We start from the raw sequence: 22,768 nt of genomic DNA on the forward strand, positions 1-22,768 counted from the left end.
AGTCACTGCAGCATCTGTCTGTCCAGATGTTCTTCATATCATCCAGATGTTTTACTGGTTTCATCCTCTGAAATTTAAATTTGGGGGATTTTTTTGCAGATTTTTGGGGATTTTTTTCAGACAAGGAAACAATATTTTTTGTGCCTATAAATGAGGACAACAGGAGGGTTAATACATCTCAGATTAGGAGGTTACGTGAAAGCAAGAATTTATTTTTGAGGGGAAAACTATTTTTTAAGTATATCTGGCTTATTTTAAGACGCCTAAGCTTGACAATCCTGGTAAAACAGAGCCTAAAATATGTTTTCCGAGATAACTTTAAGATCTCAATATTCTAAACATAAGATCTTACTTCAAGAAATCTGCCTAAGACATTTTTCACTTATTCTATTGGCAGATTTTCACGTATTTCAAGGTAAAAGTTCCCTGAAATAAGCTTTTTTTCCAGTGTGATAACTGAACCCAAAGCTGCTACCTCTTCTGTTCCATCACTGTCCAGAGAAAAGGTTCTGTCTGCTGTCGTCAACAACCATGTGTTTGGTCTTTTTCCTTTTCAATGGAATGGTGAATGGTGACATCACACCAAAATGACAATGGTTAGCTGTAAACTGATTCTGTTTAAAAACTAAAAGTTCTGAGCTGCTCAATGCAACTGAAGCCACCAGTGGTTCAACTGAAGTCAAATAGACTAAAAGAGACAAAGCATCGCTGGGTTCTCCAGTGTTCTGTATTCATACTGAGCATGAAGGAACATAGAAGATGGTCTTCTCCTTTCATGGTCTCTGATAGTTCCAACCAACCTCCTACCAACATTAAAGTTTACCCACAATGACCTTTTTGAAGTTTTCTACGTCTTTAGATAGAATTATTCAAACTTATTTGAAAATGAGTTTAAAACCTTGTTCCAAATGACACAAAAGTTGTTCAAAGTCAGTCTTGAAATGTCTTAAATGACTCTTTATTGTTCAAAATCATCCAAAATGTCACGGAAATTGTTAAATAACTCAAAAACTGTTCAAAATTATTTAAGAAGGACACAGTAATTACTCAAATGATCCAAATGTGTCCAATTAGTCAAAATGTATCCAAGTGGACTCGACAGTTGTTCAAAATCAGACAAAAATCCACCCAAAGCAAAACAAAAATCGTCCAGAATGAGTTTGTATTTTGCTAGAACTTAATCTGACCAACCACCAACATGCTGATAAGCCTTAAAGTTTATCCACAATGACCCCCCCCAAACTTGTCCAGAATGACTCACAAATGGAGTGAAAGTAGTCAAAAAATGTCCAAAATAACCCTAAAACTCACCCAAAACGATCAGAAACTTCCCCTAAATTACTCAGTTTTTGCCCAAAATGGCACAGTTTCTCCAAAATGATCCCAAATTGTCAAAAATGATCAAAATTTAGGTTGTAGAGTGTAGCTTCTGTTAAACTGAACAATCAAAATGAGTGTAAAATGCTCCTTCCATCGTCTCTAATAGTTGTGACCAACCTCCTACCAACACTAAAGTTCACCCAGAAGAACCTTTTTAGAGTTTTCTCTGGTGAATTATCAGAAACCAGAAACACATCCAGGAACCAACGATTGTTTCTCGAACTCTAAACTGTCCACACTAGGATAAATCCCATAATACTGATGACCACAGCTGGGTAGAGAGGAAACAACAGAAACCAGGTTTATCGTTAGACTTTGCATCATGTCGTAGTTTCACCTCTTCTGGTGGAGTTTTTGTGTGTTTTTGTTTTGATTTTACATCTTTATGTGGTGATCTCCTGTTTTTTATGGTCATTTCACCTCGAGAGCAACAGCATTTTGTGTGTTTCTGTGGTGTTTTTTTCATTGTTTTTTGGTGATTTCACATGCATGCGACAATTTTGTGTCTTTATGTTCTCTTTGTTGTGCTGCTTTGGTTGCAGTTTGTAAGAGAAACCAGATTCAGTGTTCAGACTGGGATGCCTGGATGGATTTAAACTGATCTGGAGTCAGTTTTTACCAGAACTCAGATGTGTTTCTCCTCCTAAATGTCATGGTTCTATCTGCTGCACTGATGAAGTTCTGAGGCTCAGAAATGATGAAAAGTCCATTAAAGGTGAGGTAGTTTTGGCTGTTTATGTGGTGATTCTGTGTCTTTTGGAGGTAATTTTGGCTGTTTTTTTGTGTGGTTATTTTGCATATGTTTGGAGCCAAATTTGAGTATTTGTTGTAATTTCATCTGTTTTGTGGTAAAAAAAAAAAAAAAAAAAAAAAAAAGGCTGTTTTGGTGATTTTCAATGTTATTGCTGGCATATTTGAACGTTTCAGGGTAATTTTGGCTTTTTGGGGCAATTTTGCAAGTTTTTTGTGTTGAAATTCAGTTTTGTTGCAGTTTCACCTGTGTTGTGATAGTTTTGGTACTTTTTGTGTTGATTTTGGGTGTATTTAGAAGCATATTTTAACATTTCAGGATAGTTTCAATCGGAAACAGTTTAAGTTCAGTCAGGAACAGTTTAACTTCGGTCAGGAACAGTTTATTTTCAGTCAGGAACAGATTAGGTTCTGTCAGGAACAGCTTAGCTTCAATCAGGAACAGGAACAGATTAGCTTCAATCAGGAACAGATTAGCTTCAGTCAAGAACAGGAACAGATTAGCTTCAGTCAGGAACAGATTAGCTTCAGTCAGGAACAGTTTAGCTTCAGTCAGGAACAGATTAGCTTCAGTCAAGAACAGGAACAGATTAGCTTCAGTCAGGAACAGATTAGCTTCAGTCAGGAACAGTTTAGCTTCAGTCAGGAACAGATTAGCTTCAGTCAAGAACAGGAACAGATTAGCTTCAGTCAGGAACAGTTTAGCTTCAGTCAGGAACAGATTAGCTTCAGTCAAGAACAGGAACAGATTAGCTTCAATCAGGAACATATTAGCTTCAGTCAGGAACAGATTAGCTTCAGTCAAGAACAGGAACAGATTAGCTTCAGTCAGGAACAGATTAGCTTCAGTCAAGAACAGGAGCAGATTAGCTTCAGTCAGGAACAGATTAGCTTCAGTCAAGAACAGGAACAGATTAGCTTGAGTCAGGAACAGATTAGCTTCAGTCAAGAACAGGAACAGATTAGCTTCGGTCAGGAACATATTAGCTTCAGTCAAGAACAGGAACAGATTAGCTTGAGTCAGGAACAGATTAGCTTCAGTCAAGAACAGGAACAGATTAGCTTCGGTCAGGAACATATTAGCTTCAGTCAGGAACAGATTAGCTTCAGTCAAGAACAGGAACAGATTAGCTTCAGTCAGGAACAGATTAGCTTCAGTCAAGAACAGGAACAGATTAGCTTCAGTCAGGAACAGATTAGCTTCAGTCAAGAACAGGAGCAGATTAGCTTGAGTCAGGAACAGATTAGCTTCAGTCAAGAACAGGAACAGATTAGCTTCAGTCAGGAACAGATTAGCTTCAGTCAAGAACAGGAACAGATTAGCTTCGGTCAGGAACATATTAGCTTCAGTCAAGAACAGGAACAGATTAGCTTGAGTCAGGAACAGATTAGCTTCAGTCAAGAACAGGAACAGATTAGCTTCGGTCAGGAACATATTAGCTTCAGTCAGGAACAGATTAGCTTCAGTCAAGAACAGGAACAGATTAGCTTCAGTCAGGAACAGATTAGCTTCGGTCAGGAACAGATTAGCTTCAGTCAAGAACAGGAACAGATTAGCTTCGGTCAGGAACATATTAGCTTCAGTCAGGAACAGATTAGCTTCAGTCAAGAACAGGAACAGATTAGCTTCGGTCAGGAACAGATTAGCTTCAGTCAGGAACAGATTAGCTTCAGTCAAGAACAGGAACAGATTAGCTTCAGTCAGGAACAGATTAGTTTCAGTCAAGAACAGGAACAGATTAGCTTCAGTCAGGAACAGATTAGCTTCAGTCAAGAACAGGAACAGATTAGCTTCAGTCAGGAACAGATTAGCTTCAGTCAGGAACAGTTTAGCTTCAGTCAAGAACAGGAACAGATTAGCTTCAGTCAGGAACAGCTTAGCTTCAGTCAGGAACAGGAACAGATTAGCTTCAGTCAGGAACAGCTTAGCTTCAGTCAGGAACAGGAACAGATTAGCTTCAGTCAGGAACAGTTTGGCTTCAGTCAGGAACAGATTAGCTTTGGTCAGGAACATATTCGCTTCAGTCGGGAACAATTTAATTTCCGTTTCTAGCCTGAAAAACAAAGGCTGTGTCTGAAATGGCATACTAACGTACTACACTCTCAATGAGTATATGCTGTATACTACGTACTATAAGTATGATTAGAATGCCGACCGTTCACACTGTAGTATACTACTACGTTTCCCATAATGCATTTCAAACTTCCAACGACAAAAACCGGAAGTACGGTTATCAAATATCTCGGCTGAATGCCGGCTTCAGGTTGATTTTACGCTAACAAACAGTCGCATAATTAATGTGGCAATTTCAAGCCGGCACTCCTCATGCAGTTATTAGCCAGATTATGCGAATCGTTTCAATTGTAGCTGCAGGCTACTGGAGGTAGCTGCTACTTGTTCTGTATGCAAAGCGAGCTGCTGCAACTAGCTGCTAGCATTCAGTAGCACGTTGTGAGGCGTCTGACAAATTTAAAACGTTGGTCAGAAAACGCCTATTTCTCAAATCTGTGGGGTGATTAGGATGACTACTTAACCACATAAAATAAAATAAAAATCGCCCCGGTCCGGCCACAGATCCCGCGGAGGCTTCCATTTCGGTGGGTAGCTCGCAAAGCATTGTGGGGCGGTTGAGTATGACTAGTGTGGTCACCGCGCATACTTCAAAATTTTCCGGAAATAGTATACATCCGGGTATTTCTCGCGTACTCAATCTTTTCATACTATCTAATGTGAACGCACTACATACTTATTTTGACGTCACACTTAGTATGAGTAGTACGTTAGCATGCCATTTTGGACACAGCCAAAGTGTTTTCCTTCAGCTTTCGGCCACCATCTTTGTTTTTTAACCCACAAACACAAAAATAGGCAGAGGCCCCGCCCGCCGTGACGTCACGACGCGCTGCAGGTTTCTGGGATTGCGATTGGACAGTTTAGTGCCTCCTAACTGCAGGTGAGCTCCACCTGCCGGGATTTATCCGGTTCAGTTGTGTTCTGTTGGACCGGAGCTGCCGTTCGGCTCCCCACCCCCACCCCTCGGCGGCCAGAGCCCGCCCCCTCCGCTCGCTCCCCGGCAGCCTCCGCCTCTCCTCCCGCTCTGTCATCCACACCGCTGTTGTTGCAGCCATTTTACCGTGGAGCGTCGGCACAGCGGCGACCGGAGGATGCCGAGACACCGCTGTTAAAAGGTAATTCTGCTTTACTCCCGGAGCGTGGTCCTTTCTGTCGATAGCCTTCTGATTTCGGCCTCCGTTAACGGATCTGTGGAGCGGACGGAGCGGAGGCCTGCCGGCCGGAGCGGCAACGGCAGCCTCGGTTCCTCGGAGCGGCAGACGGAGGGACGGCGGCGGGGAGAGCAGCTCGGCGAGCGGCGTTGGTCGCTGGCAGTTCACGGGGGAAAATGGCGTCTTTCAGAAAAACACCAAAAGTTGTGGGATTGTGTTTGGTGGCAGCGGGAACAATCATTTGGTCTCAGTTTTTTAAACGTTTTTTAAATGTTCTTTAAACCAGACTGTCGGCTCTGACCAGGGGGCGCTGCAGAGCAGCGGCGGAGGTTAGCGCTTGTTTTGTAGCTTAATCCAGTGTTAGCTAGCCTTCCTGTTAGCATGTCTGACAGAATTGGTTCTGCTGTAGTCCGTCTGGTTCTGGGTTCTTTGTTCTGTTCAGTCAGTAAACACAGTTAATGTTCAGTGGAAAAGTCAGTGAACCTACATTCGGTCTCCGCTCTTTAAATTGAACAGGGGGCGCTAGAGAGTCACCCAACTATGTAGGTTTGTGCTTGTATTGTAGCTGAGCCCTGAATTAGCTAACCTGTTTAGTAAAATTTGTTTTCTTTGTTCTTTTCAGTCGTAAACACATCAGTTTGTCATGTTTGTTTAAAATTAGGACTTCTAATTTACAACAATGTCCTTAATTGTTCTTTTAAGTGTTACCGGTGCCTTCCAACAGGGGGCGCTAGAGAGCAGTTACGTAGGTTTGTACTGCTATTGTAGCTGAATCCTCCGCTAGCTTAACTGTGTTTTAGTGGTTCTGATGTAATTAGTTAAAATGCAGTGACTTTATTTCAGGCTTCTTTGTTCTTTTCAGTCATTAACACGTCCGTTTATCTAGTTTGTTTAAATCAGGGAAGTAAATTCTGACAGTAAATAACCTTTGTTCGTGCTCATATTGTAGTTTAGTCCTGCATTAGCCTGTTTGTTAGCGTTTCTGCCTCAAGTAGTTAAAATGCAGTGATTTTATTTTAGGGTTCTTTGTTCTTTTCTGTCAGTAAATACATCCGTTTAACTGGTTTTACATCGGAATAGCCAGTATTTAACATAGATAGTCTCAGATGTAGATCGGTGCTTGCATCGTAGCTTCACCCTTCACTAGCTAATGCTTGTGTTTCTGACTTAATTAGTCAGAACGTGGCTAACGTTAGTGTTTCTGACGTAATTAGTCAGAACGTGGCTAATGCTAGCATTTCTGCCGTAATTAATTACAACGAGGCTAACACTAGTGTTTCTGCCGTAATTAATTACAACGTGGCTAACGCTAGTGTTTCTGACGTAATTAGTCAGAACGTGGCTAATGCTAGCATTTCTGCCGTAATTAATTACAACGAGGCTAACACTAGTGTTTCTGCCGTAATTAATTACAACGAGGCTAACACTAGTGTTTCTGCCGTAATTAATTACAACGTGGCTAACGTTAGTGTTTCTGACGTAATTAGTCAGAACGTGGCTAACGCTAGTGTTTCTGACGTAATTAGTCAGAACGTGGCTAACGCTAGTGTTTCTGACGTAATTAGTCAGAACGTGGCTAACGCTAGTGTTTCTGACGTAATTAGTCAGAACGTGGCTAACGCTAGTGTTTCTGACGTAATTAGTCAGAACGTGGCTAACGCTAGTGTTTCTGACTTGGTTAATTACAATGTGGCTAACGCTAATGTTTCTGATGTAATTAGTCAGAACGTGGCTAACGCTAATGTTTCTGATGTAATTAGTGATGGAGACTCCATTTGAGGTTTCTTTGTTCAAAATGCCAGTTTGCCTGTTTTGTTTCAATTTGAGTTTTTGTATTTATTTATGCATATTCCTAGTATCTTATATAATATAGTATTATTTGTATTACACTTATTATTAGAATTATATATAGTATAGTGTTATTAGTATTTCTGTATAGTATTAATAATATTATTTATAGTATTATTTACAGCGCCATCCATAATTATTGGCACCACTGGTTAAGATATGTTCTTTAGTTTCTAATAAATTCAGTTTTTTTCTAAATAATATAGGACTACTATGAAAAAGTGCATTTATTCAGTGGAAAAAAAAAATCACATTAAGAAATAATTCTTTTGCATCAAATCATGTGTGCCACAATTATTAGCACCCCTGATGTTAATACTTTGTACAACCCCTTTTTGTCAACAAAACAGTGCCTCGTCTTCTCCTATAATACAGTAGGTACTGGAAGTGTTCAGACCCCTTGAAATGTTTCTCTCTCTGTGTCATTGCAGCCATTTGCAAAAATCCAAAAAGTTCATTTTATTTCTCATTAATGTACACTCAGCACCCCATCTTGACAGAAAAAAACAGAAATGTAGAAATTTTTTGCAAATGTATTAAAAAAGAAAAACTGAAATATCACATGTTCAGAAGTATTCAGAGCCTTTGCAGCAACATTCATATTTAACTCACATGCTGTCCATTTCTTCTGATCCTCCTCCTGATGGTTCTGCTTCTTTATTGGAGTCCAGCTGTGTTTAATTAAACTGATTGGACTTGATTAGGAAAGGCACACACCTGTCTATATAAGACCTTACAGCTCACAGTGCATGTCAGAGCAAATGAGAATCATGAGGTGGAAGGAACTGCCCAAGGAGCTCAGAGACAGAATTGTGGCAAGGCACAGATCTGGACAAGGTTACAAAAGAATTTCTGCAGCACTCAAGGTTCCTCAGAGCACAGTGGCCTCCATAATCCTCAAATGGAAGAAGTTTGGGACGTCCACACCTCTTCCTAGACCTGGCCGTCCAGCCAAACTGAGCAATGGTGGGAGAAGAGCCTTGGTGAGAGAGGTAAAGAAGAACCCAAAGATCACTGTGGCTGAGCTCCAGAGATGCAGTCAGGAGATAGGAGAAAGTTCCACAAAGTCAACTATCACTGCAGCCCTCCACCAGTCGGGGCTTTATGGCAGAGTGGCCCGACGGAAGCCTCTCCTCAGTGCAAGACACATGAAAGCCGCATAGAGTTTGAAAAAACACATGAAGGACTCCCAGACTATGAGGAATAAGATTCTCTGGTCTGATGAGACCAAGATTGAACTTTCTGGTGTTAATTCTAAGCGGTATGTGTGGAGAAAAGCAGGCACTGCTCATCACCTGCCCAATACAATCCCTACAGTGAAACATGGTGGTGGAGCATCATGTTGGGGGGGGGGGGGGGTTTCAGCTGCAGGGACAGGACGACTGGTTGCAATTGAAGGAAGGATGAATGCGGCCAAGTACAGAGATATCCTGGAGGAAAACCTCTTCCAGAGTGCTCAGGACCTCAGACTGGGCCGAAGGTTCACCTTTCAACAGGACAATGACCCTAAGCACACAGCTAAAATAACAAAGGAGTGGCTTCACAACAACTCTGTGACCGTTCTTGACTGGCCCAGCCAGAGCCCTGACCTAAACACAATTGAGCATCTCTGGAGAGACCTCAGAATGTCTGTCCACCAACGTTCACCATCCAACCTGACAGAACTGGAGAGGATCTGCAAGAAGAATGGCAGAGGATCCCCAAATCCAAGTGTGAAAAACTTGTGTCATTCCCAAGAAGACTCATGGCTGTACGAGCTGAAAAGGAGCTTCTACTCAATACTGAGCACAGGGTCTGAATACTTCTGACCATGTGATATTTCAGCTTTTCTTTTTTAATACATTTGCAAAAATTTCTACATTTCTGTTTTTTTTTCTGTCAAGATGGGGTGCTGAGTGTACATTAATGAGAAATAAAATTAACTTTTTGGATTTTGGCAAATGGCTGCAATGACACAGAGACTGAAAAATTTCAAGGCGTCTGAATACTTTCTGTACCCACTGTACATTTTTCTACAATTTTCAGTGTGAGAGTTTACTTCTGCACTAAAAATTGAATTTATTTTAAGGCTTTCAACACATCTTAACAAGGGGTGCCAATAATTATGGAGGGCGCTGTATAGTATTAATGGTATTATATATATAGTATAGTTTTAGTAGTATTATATGTAGTATAATGTTATTGGCATTAGTATTATATATAGTAGTAGTCCACCAAGCATCACGGCGCCTGTCTGTCTGTCTGCAACATCACTCTAAAACAGACCAACAGATTTGGATGAAATTTTCAGGAAAGGTCAGAAATGACTCAAGGACCAAGTAATTAGATTCTGGCAGTGATGCAGCTTATAGTCTGGATCCATGGATTAGTTAAAGATTTCTGTATCATGACCAGATAGCAGCACGGCGTCACTGTAACCATGACAACCAATGAACACTACATCAGCTGATTGTGATCCTACTACAAATCCACCTCTGAGGACTTATCAGGACTTATCCATCAGAAATGATCCAAGGAACAGCTGATTAAACTGTGGGGGTGTTTCTGAGTCGCCCGTTACATATTTAGGTCACGTGATCCGGTATCCGTACATAACGTACACATGCAGAACACACGCCTGTGCTCAAATCATTTACTGGGTACATCTAGATTAAATGGAGCCATGATTTCTGATCATTAATAACTAATAAATAGATGCTGTATTTCTGCCATATGAGGGAATGAGCAGCCTTGGAGGAGGACTGATCTCTGAGGGCTCTTACAGTTATTATTATTACCTCCACCAAGGAGGGTATATTTTTGCCGCCGTTTGTTTCCGAGTGCTTTTCTAGTTGTGATTATTGTTTATAAATGGATTTGTTAAAGATTTCTGTTAGGTTTTTGTCGTTTTGGCAATGATGCGGCCTTGGAGGAGGTCTGCTCTCTGAGTTTGGTGCCTGATTATTAACTGTAGAAACTGGGAGAATATTTCCCTGAACTACTCATCTGTGACGTACTGTTCTGTTCACAAACCACATCTACTCTTAGCTTCCTTTCACTTTATTAGAATCGCTTTGTTCTGCGTGTCCTCCCTAAAATGAAGTCATCAGTGACTCGGCTCTGACCAGCAGTCACCTGAACAGTCCTCGGAAGAACAGCAGTTTGATCCAGTTGTTGGAGGATCCAGTCAGCATGGTGAAACATCTGTGGTGGTAGCGGCTGTTAAACATGCCTGTAGTTCTCTATACACGGCTTCAACGCACACAGCGCGACTCACATTTCCGGGTTCATTATTACACACAGAAAAAAATATTCCACAAAAAACGGCCATAATCCAACCTTTTACATCCAGATGACACAAGCCAGGAAACTATTTTGTCCAAAACATGTCCTGAAGTCGGTATAAAATCCACGAATCGGTCATTTTCAAGGAAATGCACCTCGCGACGTGCGTCCAATATTCCCTGTATTTTTCGTAATTTTTTTAATTTAAAAATAGAATATTAGCGATTTTTTTTTTGTACTGAAAACGGCTGGAATTGACTGAAGCTTAAAGGGTTAAATCATACAGTACACATGTGCAGCGTTAGAATCCACTGGCTGGTTTACTGGTGTCTGAGTGGAGCTAAATGCATTTAGCATGACAGTGATGGCAGAGATGTTCTTCACACATGTTGGTTTTTATGTAGAAGTTATTCAGTATAGAATAAGATTAGTATGAAGTCTGTTTAGGTTTTCAACATCAGGATGTTCTGGACCGATGTCATGGTAACAACAGAGAGGTGTTTGTACAGAGCTGTACATGGAAGTACTACTGAAGGGAACCTGCAGTATGGCTTCATAGCAACTGATCTCAGTGATTATAAATTAATTACAGTTAATAATTTGAAAATGTATCAACCAATAAGACGGAAGAAGAAGGTTGTGATGTCCGTGAATGTAGATCAGCTGTAGTTCCTGGTTGTTCCACAAGATTTTATGTCTCGTTTTTGTCATTTTGTGTCTCATTTTTGTCATTTTGTGTCTCGGTTTTGTCAGTTTATGTCTCATTTTTGTCATTTTTTGTCTCATTTTTGTCATTTTTTGTCTCATTTTTGTCATTTTTTTGTCTCGTTTTTGTCAGTTTCTGTCTCATCTTTGTTGTTTTGTTTCTCATTTTTGTCTTTTTATGTCTCGTTTTTGTCATTTTGTCAAATTTTTGTCTTTTTTTATTTTGTGCCTCGTTTTTGTCATTTCTCATTTTTGTCATTTTGTTTCTCATTTTTGTCTTTTTTTGGTGTCTCATTTTTATCGTTCTTAGTCTCATTTTTTTGTCATTTTATGTCTCGTCTTTGTTGTTTTGTGTCTCGTTTTCTGTCTTGATTTGGCGTTTTGTGTCTCGTTTTTGACGTTATCTGTCATTAATAAGTTGAAGCTGAAGAAGAAGGTCATGCATGTTATTAAATGTACATCAGCTGTAGTTCCTGTAGCAACAAGCTAATGCTGATGTTGGCTAACTTGTATGGTAACCACTGAAGCTAAAGTCACGTGGCACAATGACATCACAAAAACGACAACAAATGAGACCGACACAAAACAAAACTAAAAGAGAGCAAAAATTAGACGAAAATGAGACACAAAGTGACAAAAACCTGAGTCTGTGAAATGAAACGTTTCTATCAGAGGAACCTGAGCAGATGTTTGACAGAACATCTGTAATCAAACACCACAGCTCAGATGCTTTCAGATAAACCACTGTTTCCTCTCTCAGGGTCCATGTTGATTGTTGGGAATCGAGAAAGGCCGATAATCAATATTTGGAACCGATATTTGTTATTAAAGGTTTGTATTGATAGGATGTGATCATTTATATCGAGGTTTATTGATTGTTCTGGTTCCATTCTCTGTTTCCCGTTGAGGTCCAGATCTTACAGCATTCTTAGTTGTTGTTTATCAGACCCAACTAACTGCCTGTTAATCTAGCTGCTAGCTATTAGCATAGCATTAGCCTCTGTGTAAGCAGCTAGTGTCCTGATTTGTGGAGATGTTTGATCTTTTCGTTCAGTTTTTGCAGGTTGTTCTTTTCAATCAAGAGTGTTAAAGTTAACCGGACTTTGGAAACATGCTACACTACTCCAGATAGCGTTAGCTGCAGGCTAGGGGGCACAGCTAACCTCTTAGCAGTAGCCATAGCCTAGCACTGTCAGCGCAATCTGTTCAAACTGCACTACTTAACACCTAAAAATGAACTCACAGTGAGTCAAAATGAATCGAAATGGGTCCACAGTGAGTCAAAATGAGTCCACAGCTTTTGGTTTAGTGTTAAAAAGGAAAGCCGTGTTGTAAAGATGGAGGTTGTTCTGTGGAAACGTACGTTAGTGATTCTACCCGGTCAGTGAAAGCACAGCTGGCTGCTCCAGCTGTTGGTAATTTATTCCTGCATCCGATAGCTGGGAGGTTTAACAGTCTTTGTAGAAAACAGCAGCAGCAGCAGCAGCAGCGTGGTTAATGGAGGACTGAGGGAACAGGAACAGGTCTACATCAGAGTTTTATAGTCTCTGGATAAAATAAATCAATACCAGAAGCTGCTATCAGGATATTTGTCTTCATTTAGATTTATTTTCAGTCAGAAACACTGAAATTTAACTTTCCTGACGGTCTGTATAAACACAGAACAGGTTCCTGATGTCCTTCATCTGTTTGAGTCCAACAGAAACCCTAAAGAACAAGAACAACACGCAAAGATGCACAATGACACAAAACGTTGTAAACAAGTCACACAAAGACACAAAACTGACACAATAGATGCCCTGACTAGTGGTACTATGACTCCTTCTGTGACTCCTGATTAGTGGAACTATGACTCCTTCTAGACCTCCTTATTAGTGGTACTATGACTTCTTCTAGACCTCTGATTAGTGGAACTATGACTCCTTCTAGACCTCCTGATTAGTGGAACTATGACTCCTTCTAGACCTCCTGATTAGTGGAACTATGACTCCTTCTAGACCTCCTGATTAGTGGAACTATGACTCCTTCTAGACCTCCTGATTAGTGGAACTATGACTCCTTCTAGACCTCCTGATTAGTGGTACTATGACTCCTTCTTGACCTCCAGATTAGTGGTACTATGACTCCTTCTAGACTTCCTGATTAGTGGAAGTATGACTCCTTCTAGACCTCCTGATTAGTGCTACTATGACTCCTAGATTTCCTGATTAGTGGAACTATGACTCCTTCTAGACCTCTTGATTAGTGGACCTATGACTCCTTCTCGACCTCCTGATTAGTGGAACTATGACTCCTTCTAGACCTCCTGATTAGTGGACCTATGACTCCTTCTAGACCTCCTGATTAGTGCTACTATGACTCCTAGATTTCCTGATTAGTGGAACTATGACTCCTTCTAGACCTCTTGATTAGTGGACCTATGACTCCTTCTCGACCTCTTGATTAGTGGTACTATGACTCCTTCTAGACCTCCTGATTAGTGGAACTATGACTCCTTCTAGACCTCCTGATTAGTGGACCTATGACTCCTTCTAGACCTCTTGATTAGTGGTACTATGACTCCTTCTAGACCTCCTGATTAGTGGAACTATGACTCCTTCTAGACCTCCTGATTAGTGGAACTATGACTCCTTCTAGACCTCCTGATTAGTGGACCTATGACTCCTTCTAGACCTCTTGATTAGTGGACCTATGACTCCTTCTCGACCTCCTGATTAGTGGAACTATGACTCCTTCTAGACCTCTTGATTAGTGGTACTATGACTCCTTCTAGACCTCCTGATTAGTGGATCTATGACTCCTTCTAGACCTCCTGATTAGTGGAACTATGACTCCTTCTCGACCTCCTGATTAGTGGAACTATGACTCCTTCTAGACCTCCTGATTAGTGGTACTATGACTCCTTCTAGACCTCCTGATTAGTGGACCTATGACTCCTTCTCGACCTCCTGATTAGTGGAACTATGACTCCTTCTAGACCTCCTGATTAGTGGTACTATGACTCCTTCTAGACCTCCTGATTAGTGGAACTATGACTCCTTCTCGACCTCCTGATTAGTGGACCTATGACTCCTTCTAGACCTCTTGATTAGTGGTACTATGACTCCTTCTAGACCTCCTGATTAGTGGACCTATGACTCCTTCTCGACCTCCTGATTAGTGGAACTATGACTCCTTCTAGACCTCCTGATTAGTGGTACTATGACTCCTTCTAGACCTCCTGATTAGTGGACCTATGACTCCTTCTAGACCTCCTGATTAGTGGAACTATGACTCCTTCTAGACCTCCTGATTAGTGGACCTATGACTCCTTCTAGACCTCTTGATTAGTGGTACTATGACTCCTTCTAGACCTCCTGATTAGTGGTACTATATTTTCACATTGTGTAGTCGTTGTGGTACTGATGGTTGTGCATCAGTGTCTGGTTTTGCTGCTGTGTTGCATACTTAATTGTGAGTGCTGAATACTTTATTTGCTGTTTTCCCAATTTTTGAGTTACTCTCTGTAAAGACGTCTGAGTCGAGCTTGACGATTATTTCGTTTGTTTGTGGTCTGATATCCGCTTCTGAGCAGAATGTGTCATCTCAGCTGGAGAACAGTGGAACATGAAGACGCTCTGGAACTTTTCATTAAGTTCTGAAAATCAGAAAAGGTTGTTTGTAGCTGTATGGACACTGGCAGTATTTAGTTTGGACTCACCTTCTCATTTATTTCTTTATCTTCATGACTATTTCTATTGTAGATTCTCATTGAATGAATGAACACATCTGGAATTACGTAGTAAAAAAACCTAAAACAAGTCAGAACATGTTTGATATTTTAGATTCTTTGCTTTGGTTCCTGCTTTGGACACTCTTATTCCCTGGATGAGCTTCATGAGGTAGAACCTGAAATGGTTCCACTTCACAGGTGTTCCTTGTCCAGGTTCATTAGTGGAACTTCTTCCTACTTAATGGAGATGGGACCATCAGAAGTCAGGTTGGTCCACAGCTGACAGCCCTATTGGACAACTGTTAGAATCCATATTATGTCAGCAACCAATCAGATTTTTGAGTCATCATTGTTAATTTTTTTCCCAATTGAATAATTTTGAAAAAACTTTGAGTTTCTTGGGCTTTGTTTAGGATTATCTGGGACTCATTTGGGACAAGATTTAATTCATTTTTGACCATTATTAACAAGTTCTGTAAAATTTGTAAGTAGTTTTGAGCAGGTTTCAAGTTATTTTGACTTAATTTCAAGGCATTGTCATTTTTTATTCAAATTGAATCATTTGAAGAATCTAAAATATAAAGCACGTACATAATACGTAATTCCTGATGTGTTCATTCATAATTTTGATGCCTTCATTGAGAATCTACACTAGAAGCTGTCGTGAAGACAAAGAATTAAATGAGAACCCAAACTAAGGAAAGGTAGTGTAGGTGTAGAACATGAACTACAGGGTGGATGATAATCATGATGTTGGTGTTTTTATCTCCCATCGTCCTGCTTTGTGTGTCTGCTGCATCAAATCAGACGCTCCCTAACAGACCAATCAGAGGCTTTGTGTCAGCTGATTAACTGCACGGCTGCAGCTGATGAAAAATAAACAGAACCTTTATTATAATATCTGAGGTGGAAAATCACAGACGAAGGACGTCTCTACCTAATTATGGTCTGCTGGTTCTCTGCTGCTCCTCTGGGATGTTCCGCTGGAGAAGCTGCAGTAAAAACCTCATCGGTTTCCGTTCGTTGATTCTAACGGGGCTGTGATTGCAGGTCGCCAGCTGCTTCCTGCAGAGCCAAACACTCCACCAATCAGGGCAGCCGGGATTAGCCTCCAAGCTACAATCAGGAAAAACGCTGCTGATGAAGTGGCGACTGAAATGATGAAGAAGGGAGTGAGATGGAAGCAGCTGCAGGAAACTGAAAGGAAAAAACAGTCCTAGGAGCTTCAGTGGACGTCAGCTGGACATCTTTGATAGGTTCTTGAAGACGTTCCAAATCTCATCCAAGGTGAGAGGTGGAACGTCTTCAAGAACCTACCAGAGAAGTCCAGTTGATTACCCCTATGATCACCATGACCTGGATGACTGGAGAATCTAACTGAGCGTGAGCAGAGTGGAATTATCTAAACAAGAAAAGCGAGAGCAGTCCTCCTCCAAGGCTTTATTAGTTATTGATGATCTGAGATCACAGCACCATAGAATGTGTCCATTTAACAAAGATGTTCACACAAACAAAATGACATTACTCTGAACACAGGCGTGTGCACGTTATGTACGGATACCAAATCACGTGACCTAAATATGTAGCAGGAATCGGGAATTGATGGGACTCAGAAACACATCTACAATTTTATCAGTTGTTGCTGGTATCATTTCCGCCAGATAAGTCCCGATAACAAAAACAAGACACAAAACAACACAAATGAGATGTAAGATGACAAAAATGAGATGCAAGACCTCAAAAACGAGAGGCAAGATGACAAAAACGAGAGGCAAGATGACAAAAACGAGAGGCAAGATGACAAAAACGAGAGGCAAGACGACAAAAACGAGACGCAAGACGACAAAAACGAGACGCAAGACGTCAAAAATGAGACGCAAGACGTCAAAAATGAGACAGAATACAACCAACACAAGCTGCAAGACGACAAAAACGAGGCAGAAGACGACAAAAACGACAGAAGACCAAAATGAGACAGAAGACGCATAACAAGACAGAAAGCAACAAAACGAGACGCAAGACAACAGAAACGAGACGGAAGATGACAATGAGACAGAAGACAACCAACACAAGACAGAAGACGACAAAAACGAGACAGAAAACTAAAAAAACGAGACGCAAGACGACAGCAATGAGACAGAACACAACCAACACGAGACCACAAAAAAAAGAGAAGATGACAAAAACGAGACAAAAGACAACCAAAACAAGATGCAAGACAACAAAAATGACAGATGACAAAAACGAGACAGAAGACGACCAAAACGAGATTCAAGACGACAGACAACCAACACGAGATACAAGACGACAAAAACAAGAAACAAGACGACAAATGAAACACAAGACAACAAAAACAAGAAGTACGATGACAAGTGAGGGTTTTATATTTAAAATGTTCTTGCACTTAAATTTTTCATGTTAGATAAAAAGATTAGAAGCATTTGTGGAGTAAGTTGAATTCTAATATTTTACCTGATAATTGTTATTTATCATAATCATTACTATTGAAGGTCAGCGTTTTGCCATGAAACAGGAAGTCCTGTCTAACTCTCCTGAACATGCTCCAATCTGCCTCAAACTTTACATGTATGATCAGACTCTGGCCTCCATCACATCTTTTGGCCAATATTCACTCTGTTGCAGCGCCACCTGATGGACATGCTTGGATTCACCGACCAGCAATGATGTGAGAACCCGTTCAACGCGCTTGCAGCTTTAATTAGGATCTGAAGACCCCATTGAAACCCATGGGTTTTTTAATTTTTATTGTTTTGCCCGACAAAACAATCTCAAATTTTGCAACCTAAATATATTCAAACGCGTGACAATTGCCACACGTCAGGTGAAAAATTTTATATTTCGGGTGCTGCTTGCAGCTTTAATTTAATTTGTGTCTCATCATAGTGGTTCAATAATGAAACGTCTTTCTCTTGATTCTGGTTTGTGATAAATGTTGTTTATTTCTGTAGAAAAAGTTTCTCAGGTTGTTTCCGTGTCTGTTTCCAGCTGCAGCAGCTAACGAGGTTGGTTCGATGGAGGTGTGGAGGTTCAGGTGTGAAGGTCGCTATGCTTCTGTTGCCGTCAGCTTCAGTATTTCTGCTGTTCCTGTCTGGCAGTAAACCAGCTTCTCCCCGGAGCTTTCATCCACCTTTTAAACCTCCATCTGTGTTCACAGCTGCAGCTTTGCCTTCATGTTCACGTCTTCTTATCCAAGCATCTCACTGCCAGCTCAGCTGCACAGCTTCAATTCATAGTGGAGAACATCACCAGAACGTGTTTGGAAACATCTTTGATTTCCAAATTCAGTTAGTGCTGAGTAAGAAACAGAAATATTAAAATTTGTGTTAAAAGTAGTTTGAACAACTTTGGGATTAACTTTGTCAGGACACGTCTGGAGTTGTCCAGGAAGTCCATCCATTCTCTATGCACTTCTTTATCATCTTTTTTGTGTTGGCCTGGGAGGGCTTAGCCCTGTTAGCCCATTTATACCAGCCTTCCCTGAATCCATCCATTCTCTATCCACCACTTTATCCTCACTCGGGTCATGGGGGGTGCTGGAGTCTATCCCAGCTGACTCGGGCGAAGGCAGGGGACACCCTGGACAGGTCACCAGTCTGTCACAGGGCTACATATACAGACACACAATCACACCTACGGACAATTTAGAGTAACCAATTAACCTCAGCAGATTTTTGGACTGTGGGAGGAAGCCGGAGTACCCGGAGAAAACCCACGCATGCACAGGGAGAACATGCAAACTCCATGCAGAAAGATCCCAGGCCGGGATTTGAACCGGGGATCTTCTTGCTGCAAGGCGAAAGTGCTAACCACTACTCCACTGTGCAGCCCTCCAGGAAGTCTTACATCCTTAAAATGGAGAAGGAAGGAAGCACGCCCAAATATGGAAACACCATAGCAAGAAGGAAACATTTCCTCGATTTATTTTACAAAACAGTAAAAACAACACAAACTGAACTCAGCATGTCCCAAATTTTTTTAAACCGTTTAATTTTACCAATATTTAGTCTCATTTATGTTGTTTCTCCTCATCCTGTAGATGTTTTTCTACCTCTACTCTCTCAGTCATCCAGGTCCTGGTAGTTGTAGGAGCTTCAGGAGAAACCAGCTGGAGGTTCTGGAAGATATTTCTAGAAATGTCTTCCAGAACCTTCAGCTGGCTCCTCCTGAAGCTCCTACCATCTCCTCATCCTGTAGATGTTTTTCTATCTCCAAGTTTCCTGTCTACTCTGCTCATCATCTGTAGACGATGTGTCACCATGCAGGATGGATCTCCAAAAACTAGATCCTCTGTTCTGTTTCTCAGCCATCCTAACTTTATTTTATTGATCCAGTAGCTGTGGTTTTCCTGATCATTTTGAGCACATTTTGTTCTCTGGGGTTGTTCTTGTTTTCCTCAGTTACAGATTAATATTAAATCAGTTCTTGTCCGACCAAATGTTGCTCATTTCGTGGTCAGATATCAGCATAAGGACATATCTTTCCTGTACTCTAACATCTAGAAGTGTGATTCCATCTGACTGAATCCTTTCCATTTTTCCTGCAGGACTACAAACATGGCTGACACGGCACGAGGTCCCGTGGTCAGCCGGCCATCGGCGTTCACCAACGAGGAGCGGAGGGCGATTCACTCCTGGTCCCGGATCTCATCAGCGGGACACAACGTCCTCCTGGACGCGATGAAGATCCTCAGCCCCATGTCCCGGGACCTGTCCAGCACCGAGGAGCTGGTGAGCTTCCTGCAGGAGCTGAGCGAGGAAGGACATAAGCCCACCGTGCTGCGCAGCAAAGACGTCTACGCCTACCGATCCTGCACCAACCAGCCGCTGACCCAGGACATGCTGAAGCCGCTCAGCAGGAACGTCAGACCCACCGCCAAGAGGAAGGGCAGGCGGCCACTGGCCAAGAAGAGGGAGGTCCACCCGTCCTGGATCACCTCCGACAGGACCAGCCCCCGGATCCAGGGGGTCCGACCGCCAGAGCTGCTGGTGGATCACCGCGCCATCATCTGCAGCCGGACGGCCAGCTGGACGGCGGACAGGTCGCCGGTGGAGCAGCCGTGCCTCAGACTGACCAACATCGAAGGTCTGTCCGGCTTCCACACAGCCAGACTGCAGATTCACACCACCTGGGACTCGGAGGCCTCTGCTGCCTTTTCGCAGCAGCAGCAGCAGCAGCATCCTTCAACGCTTTCAGGAATACCTTCACAGCCTTCTCAGAACGGTGGCGGGACGCCCACCAAAGCCGTGGCCTTGTTCAGCCAGAAGAGCCTGTCCTGCCCCATCCGGCTGGACGGTGCCCTCATCGGAGACTCGGCGCCGGTGTTCTACGCCAACGGCCGGGCATTCCCTCAGACTCTCACAGAGCTGCCCAGCAACGGCTGGAGGAGCAACGGTCTCCACCGGGACGCCCGAGGCCCCAAGGACCTGAGCCCGCCGACCCGGCAGAGAAGCAGCTGGAAGGACAAGAACAGTTTTAGGTGGAAGGTGATAAAGGTGGACGACTCGCGCTCAGTGACCGAGGCTTGCAGGAAGGCCCAGAAGATCCTGCAGGTCAACCTGTCTCCAGTGATTCAGATCCAACCTCTCAACCATGTGCTCAGAGACTTCAGATACCAGAACAAGTGATGCCTCCACCACTCCTTTAGTGTTAGCTTTTCCATTCATTAGCCTCCACCGGCTGAGTCCCGTTCGTGTCCGAGGGTTCTGTGACAGCTGCTGATGGCTGATGGAGGTCGGTGGAGGTTCTGGTTCTGACAGGGAAACCCGGCTGAAAGACGTTTGAAGTGACGTGATGTTTTCCTAGCAGGCTGGGAAATGACTGCCGATATGAGTTCACGCTTCACCTTGTTTCAACCCAAAAGGATTCTGCTGTGAGCTGTTTGATCAGGAAGCAGAATCTGAACCAACCAGTCCAAGAACTCCAGCATAGTTAATGACTTTCTACCTTCATGCTATGAATATTTGAAGACTTCCAGATCCTTGGAGGACATAGAGGCGGGTCCAGTCCAGCAGATAGACACACAACATTCAAGAGGAAATGATAAAAACTTCTGATTAAAAACTGACACCAGATCAGTTTTACATCCATCCAGTCATCACAGTCTGAACAGGATAAATCTGGACCCACCTCCATGGACTTCAAGGACCTGGAATGTTCTAAGTGAGACTAAACTTAGAGACTGGAAGCAGGAAAGGAGAATGTCCCCTGTAGAAAGTTCTAGAGTAGACCTACCGACAAATGTTAAGATCGCTGATTAATATCTCCGATCTTGTTTTCTTTTAAGCCTGAGCTATTGTCGGTAGGTCTATTCTAGAACTTTCTCCGGGGGACGTTTCTCCTCTATGGACTTCAAGGGCCTCAAACTCTGGAAATATTCCCACCATAAAGGTAAAACTGTGATCGTTGAGTAAGTTACTGGAGATGAAGAACCAGATGTTCTGAGGAGGTCAGAGTTGGTTTATCTTCCTGGGTTGAGCTTGTTGGGAATATTTGATGTCTTCTGGTGACAAACATGTATTTGAGATCATCTGAAGGAGGAACCGCTCTGGGTTTAGTCTTTCAATCTAAATGTTCTAAGAGGCCCTCAGACCATCTCTGACTTGGATCTCCAAAGTTTAGTCCTAATTAAAATTGAATCTGAATAATGTTCTGCTGGTTTGTTTAAGTTCAACACATTAATTTGGCTGATTTTCAAAAGTTTTTCCTCCCAGCAGAACAGATTTGAGTTTATTTGGAGGAAAAATCCCCAGACTGGGTTTTTGTTTGCTTCAGGTGCTAATCTTTCGGTGCTGAATGAAAAGAATGTCGAGCAGTTCTTCTTCTTCTGGTCCAGACTGTTTCAGAGCTGCAGGTCAAACCGAACCTCCTGTTCTGTCTGAAGGTTCTGAGAGGAACCGAGTCAATGTTCATGTCGTCATCTGTGACCAACGTCTGTCTCTGTCAGCTGAACCAAACCCACTCCAGCTGTTTGAATCTGGTTTTCTGGAGGTTTTACTCCCATCAAATCCAGAAAAGCTCCAGAAAAAAACAGTCTGTCAACCTTTAGCTAGCTTAAAAAAAGTCAGAACACGTCTTCTACAGCAGAACTGAACATCTCATCATGTTTCTGTTATGAAACGTCTGGTAGAACCGATGAGATCTCCTGTTGGAACCAGCATTTGTTGGTTCCACGTCTCCTTCTGTGAATTTCTTTTGGTTCTGGGAGTTTGTTCTCCGTCGGTCTGTTGGCGGTCATCACCTTTTCTAGATCTTCTTTCTGTTAGTCTTGTTTGTGCAACACTTGTATGATATTGTATTTCCTACATGATCTTTGAAAATGTTTTTGTTCAATAAAACTGATCTGAAAACAGCTGGATGTTCTCCGAGTCTAAGATGTCTTTGGGAAGTTTTTTTCTTATATAGCAGCAAAAATAACTCCTAGTCACTCCACTAAGCTAAGCGCTAGGCTAACAGCCTACCTACCATCTCCTCCCAGCAGAACAGATTTGAGTTTATTGGGAGGAAAAATCCCCAGACTGGGTTTTTGTTTGCTTCAGGTGCTAATCTTTCAGTGCTGAATGAAAAGTGAAACAGATTTCTATAATGTTAATGAAAGAAAATTATATAAATGAAAATAATTGTATAATTATTCACCCCCTTTTTAATTTAATGGTCTAATTCAATAGAGGTCCATCAAATTGTTGCCAATAGTCTCACAATTAGTGAAATGAAGATCACCTGAGTGGTGTGGGTGTGTTTCAAGTGATTGATTTGTAAAACAGCTGTCTGAAGGGTCCAGAGAGTGGTTGATCAGTATTCCTGGCTACCATTACACCATGAATTCAATTCAATTCAATTTTATTTATATAGCGTCAATTACAGTCA

The 22,768-nt window shown here is 42.0% G+C and overlaps 1 protein-coding gene and 1 long non-coding RNA gene across 7 annotated transcripts; one reads left to right on the forward strand and one right to left on the reverse strand.

Annotated features, from left to right (window-relative positions):
• Nucleotides 1–5,176: 5,176 nt before the first annotated feature.
• On the forward strand, nucleotides 5,177–22,253 carry LOC127534034 (uncharacterized). The gene is made up of 2 exons (XM_051948276.1): nucleotides 5,177–5,319; nucleotides 19,449–22,253. The coding sequence occupies exon 2, from the start codon at nucleotides 19,459–19,461 to the stop codon at nucleotides 20,527–20,529; it is 1,071 nt and encodes a 356-aa protein (XP_051804236.1). The 5' UTR covers nucleotides 5,177–5,319; nucleotides 19,449–19,458; the 3' UTR covers nucleotides 20,530–22,253.
• Nucleotides 12,793–14,714, reverse strand: LOC127534036 (uncharacterized). 6 transcript variants are annotated; one of them, XR_007941965.1, is made up of 5 exons: nucleotides 14,304–14,714; nucleotides 14,084–14,201; nucleotides 13,642–13,743; nucleotides 13,441–13,607; nucleotides 12,793–13,239 (listed from the first exon to the last, which is right to left on the reverse strand). It is a non-coding gene; the product is annotated as an uncharacterized LOC127534036 (long non-coding RNA). The 6 variants fall into 6 exon arrangements; XR_007941964.1 differs by lacking the exons at nucleotides 13,441–13,607; nucleotides 14,084–14,201; nucleotides 14,304–14,714 and adding an exon at nucleotides 13,308–13,440 and having other exon boundaries at nucleotides 13,710–13,962; XR_007941961.1 differs by lacking the exons at nucleotides 13,441–13,607; nucleotides 14,084–14,201; nucleotides 14,304–14,714 and adding an exon at nucleotides 13,308–13,422 and having other exon boundaries at nucleotides 13,692–13,962.
• Nucleotides 22,254–22,768: the final 515 nt, after the last annotated feature.

The sequence above is a fragment of the Acanthochromis polyacanthus genome, chromosome 5 (assembly GCF_021347895.1).
Source record: "Acanthochromis polyacanthus isolate Apoly-LR-REF ecotype Palm Island chromosome 5, KAUST_Apoly_ChrSc, whole genome shotgun sequence".
Taxonomy (NCBI): Eukaryota; Metazoa; Chordata; class Actinopteri; family Pomacentridae; genus Acanthochromis; species Acanthochromis polyacanthus.

What these genes read in the sequence shown, in the direction of transcription:
- LOC127534034 (XM_051948276.1), top strand. Translation starts at nt 19,459, where the DNA reads ATGGCTGACACGGCACGAGGTCCCGTGGTCAGCCGGCCATCGGCGTTC.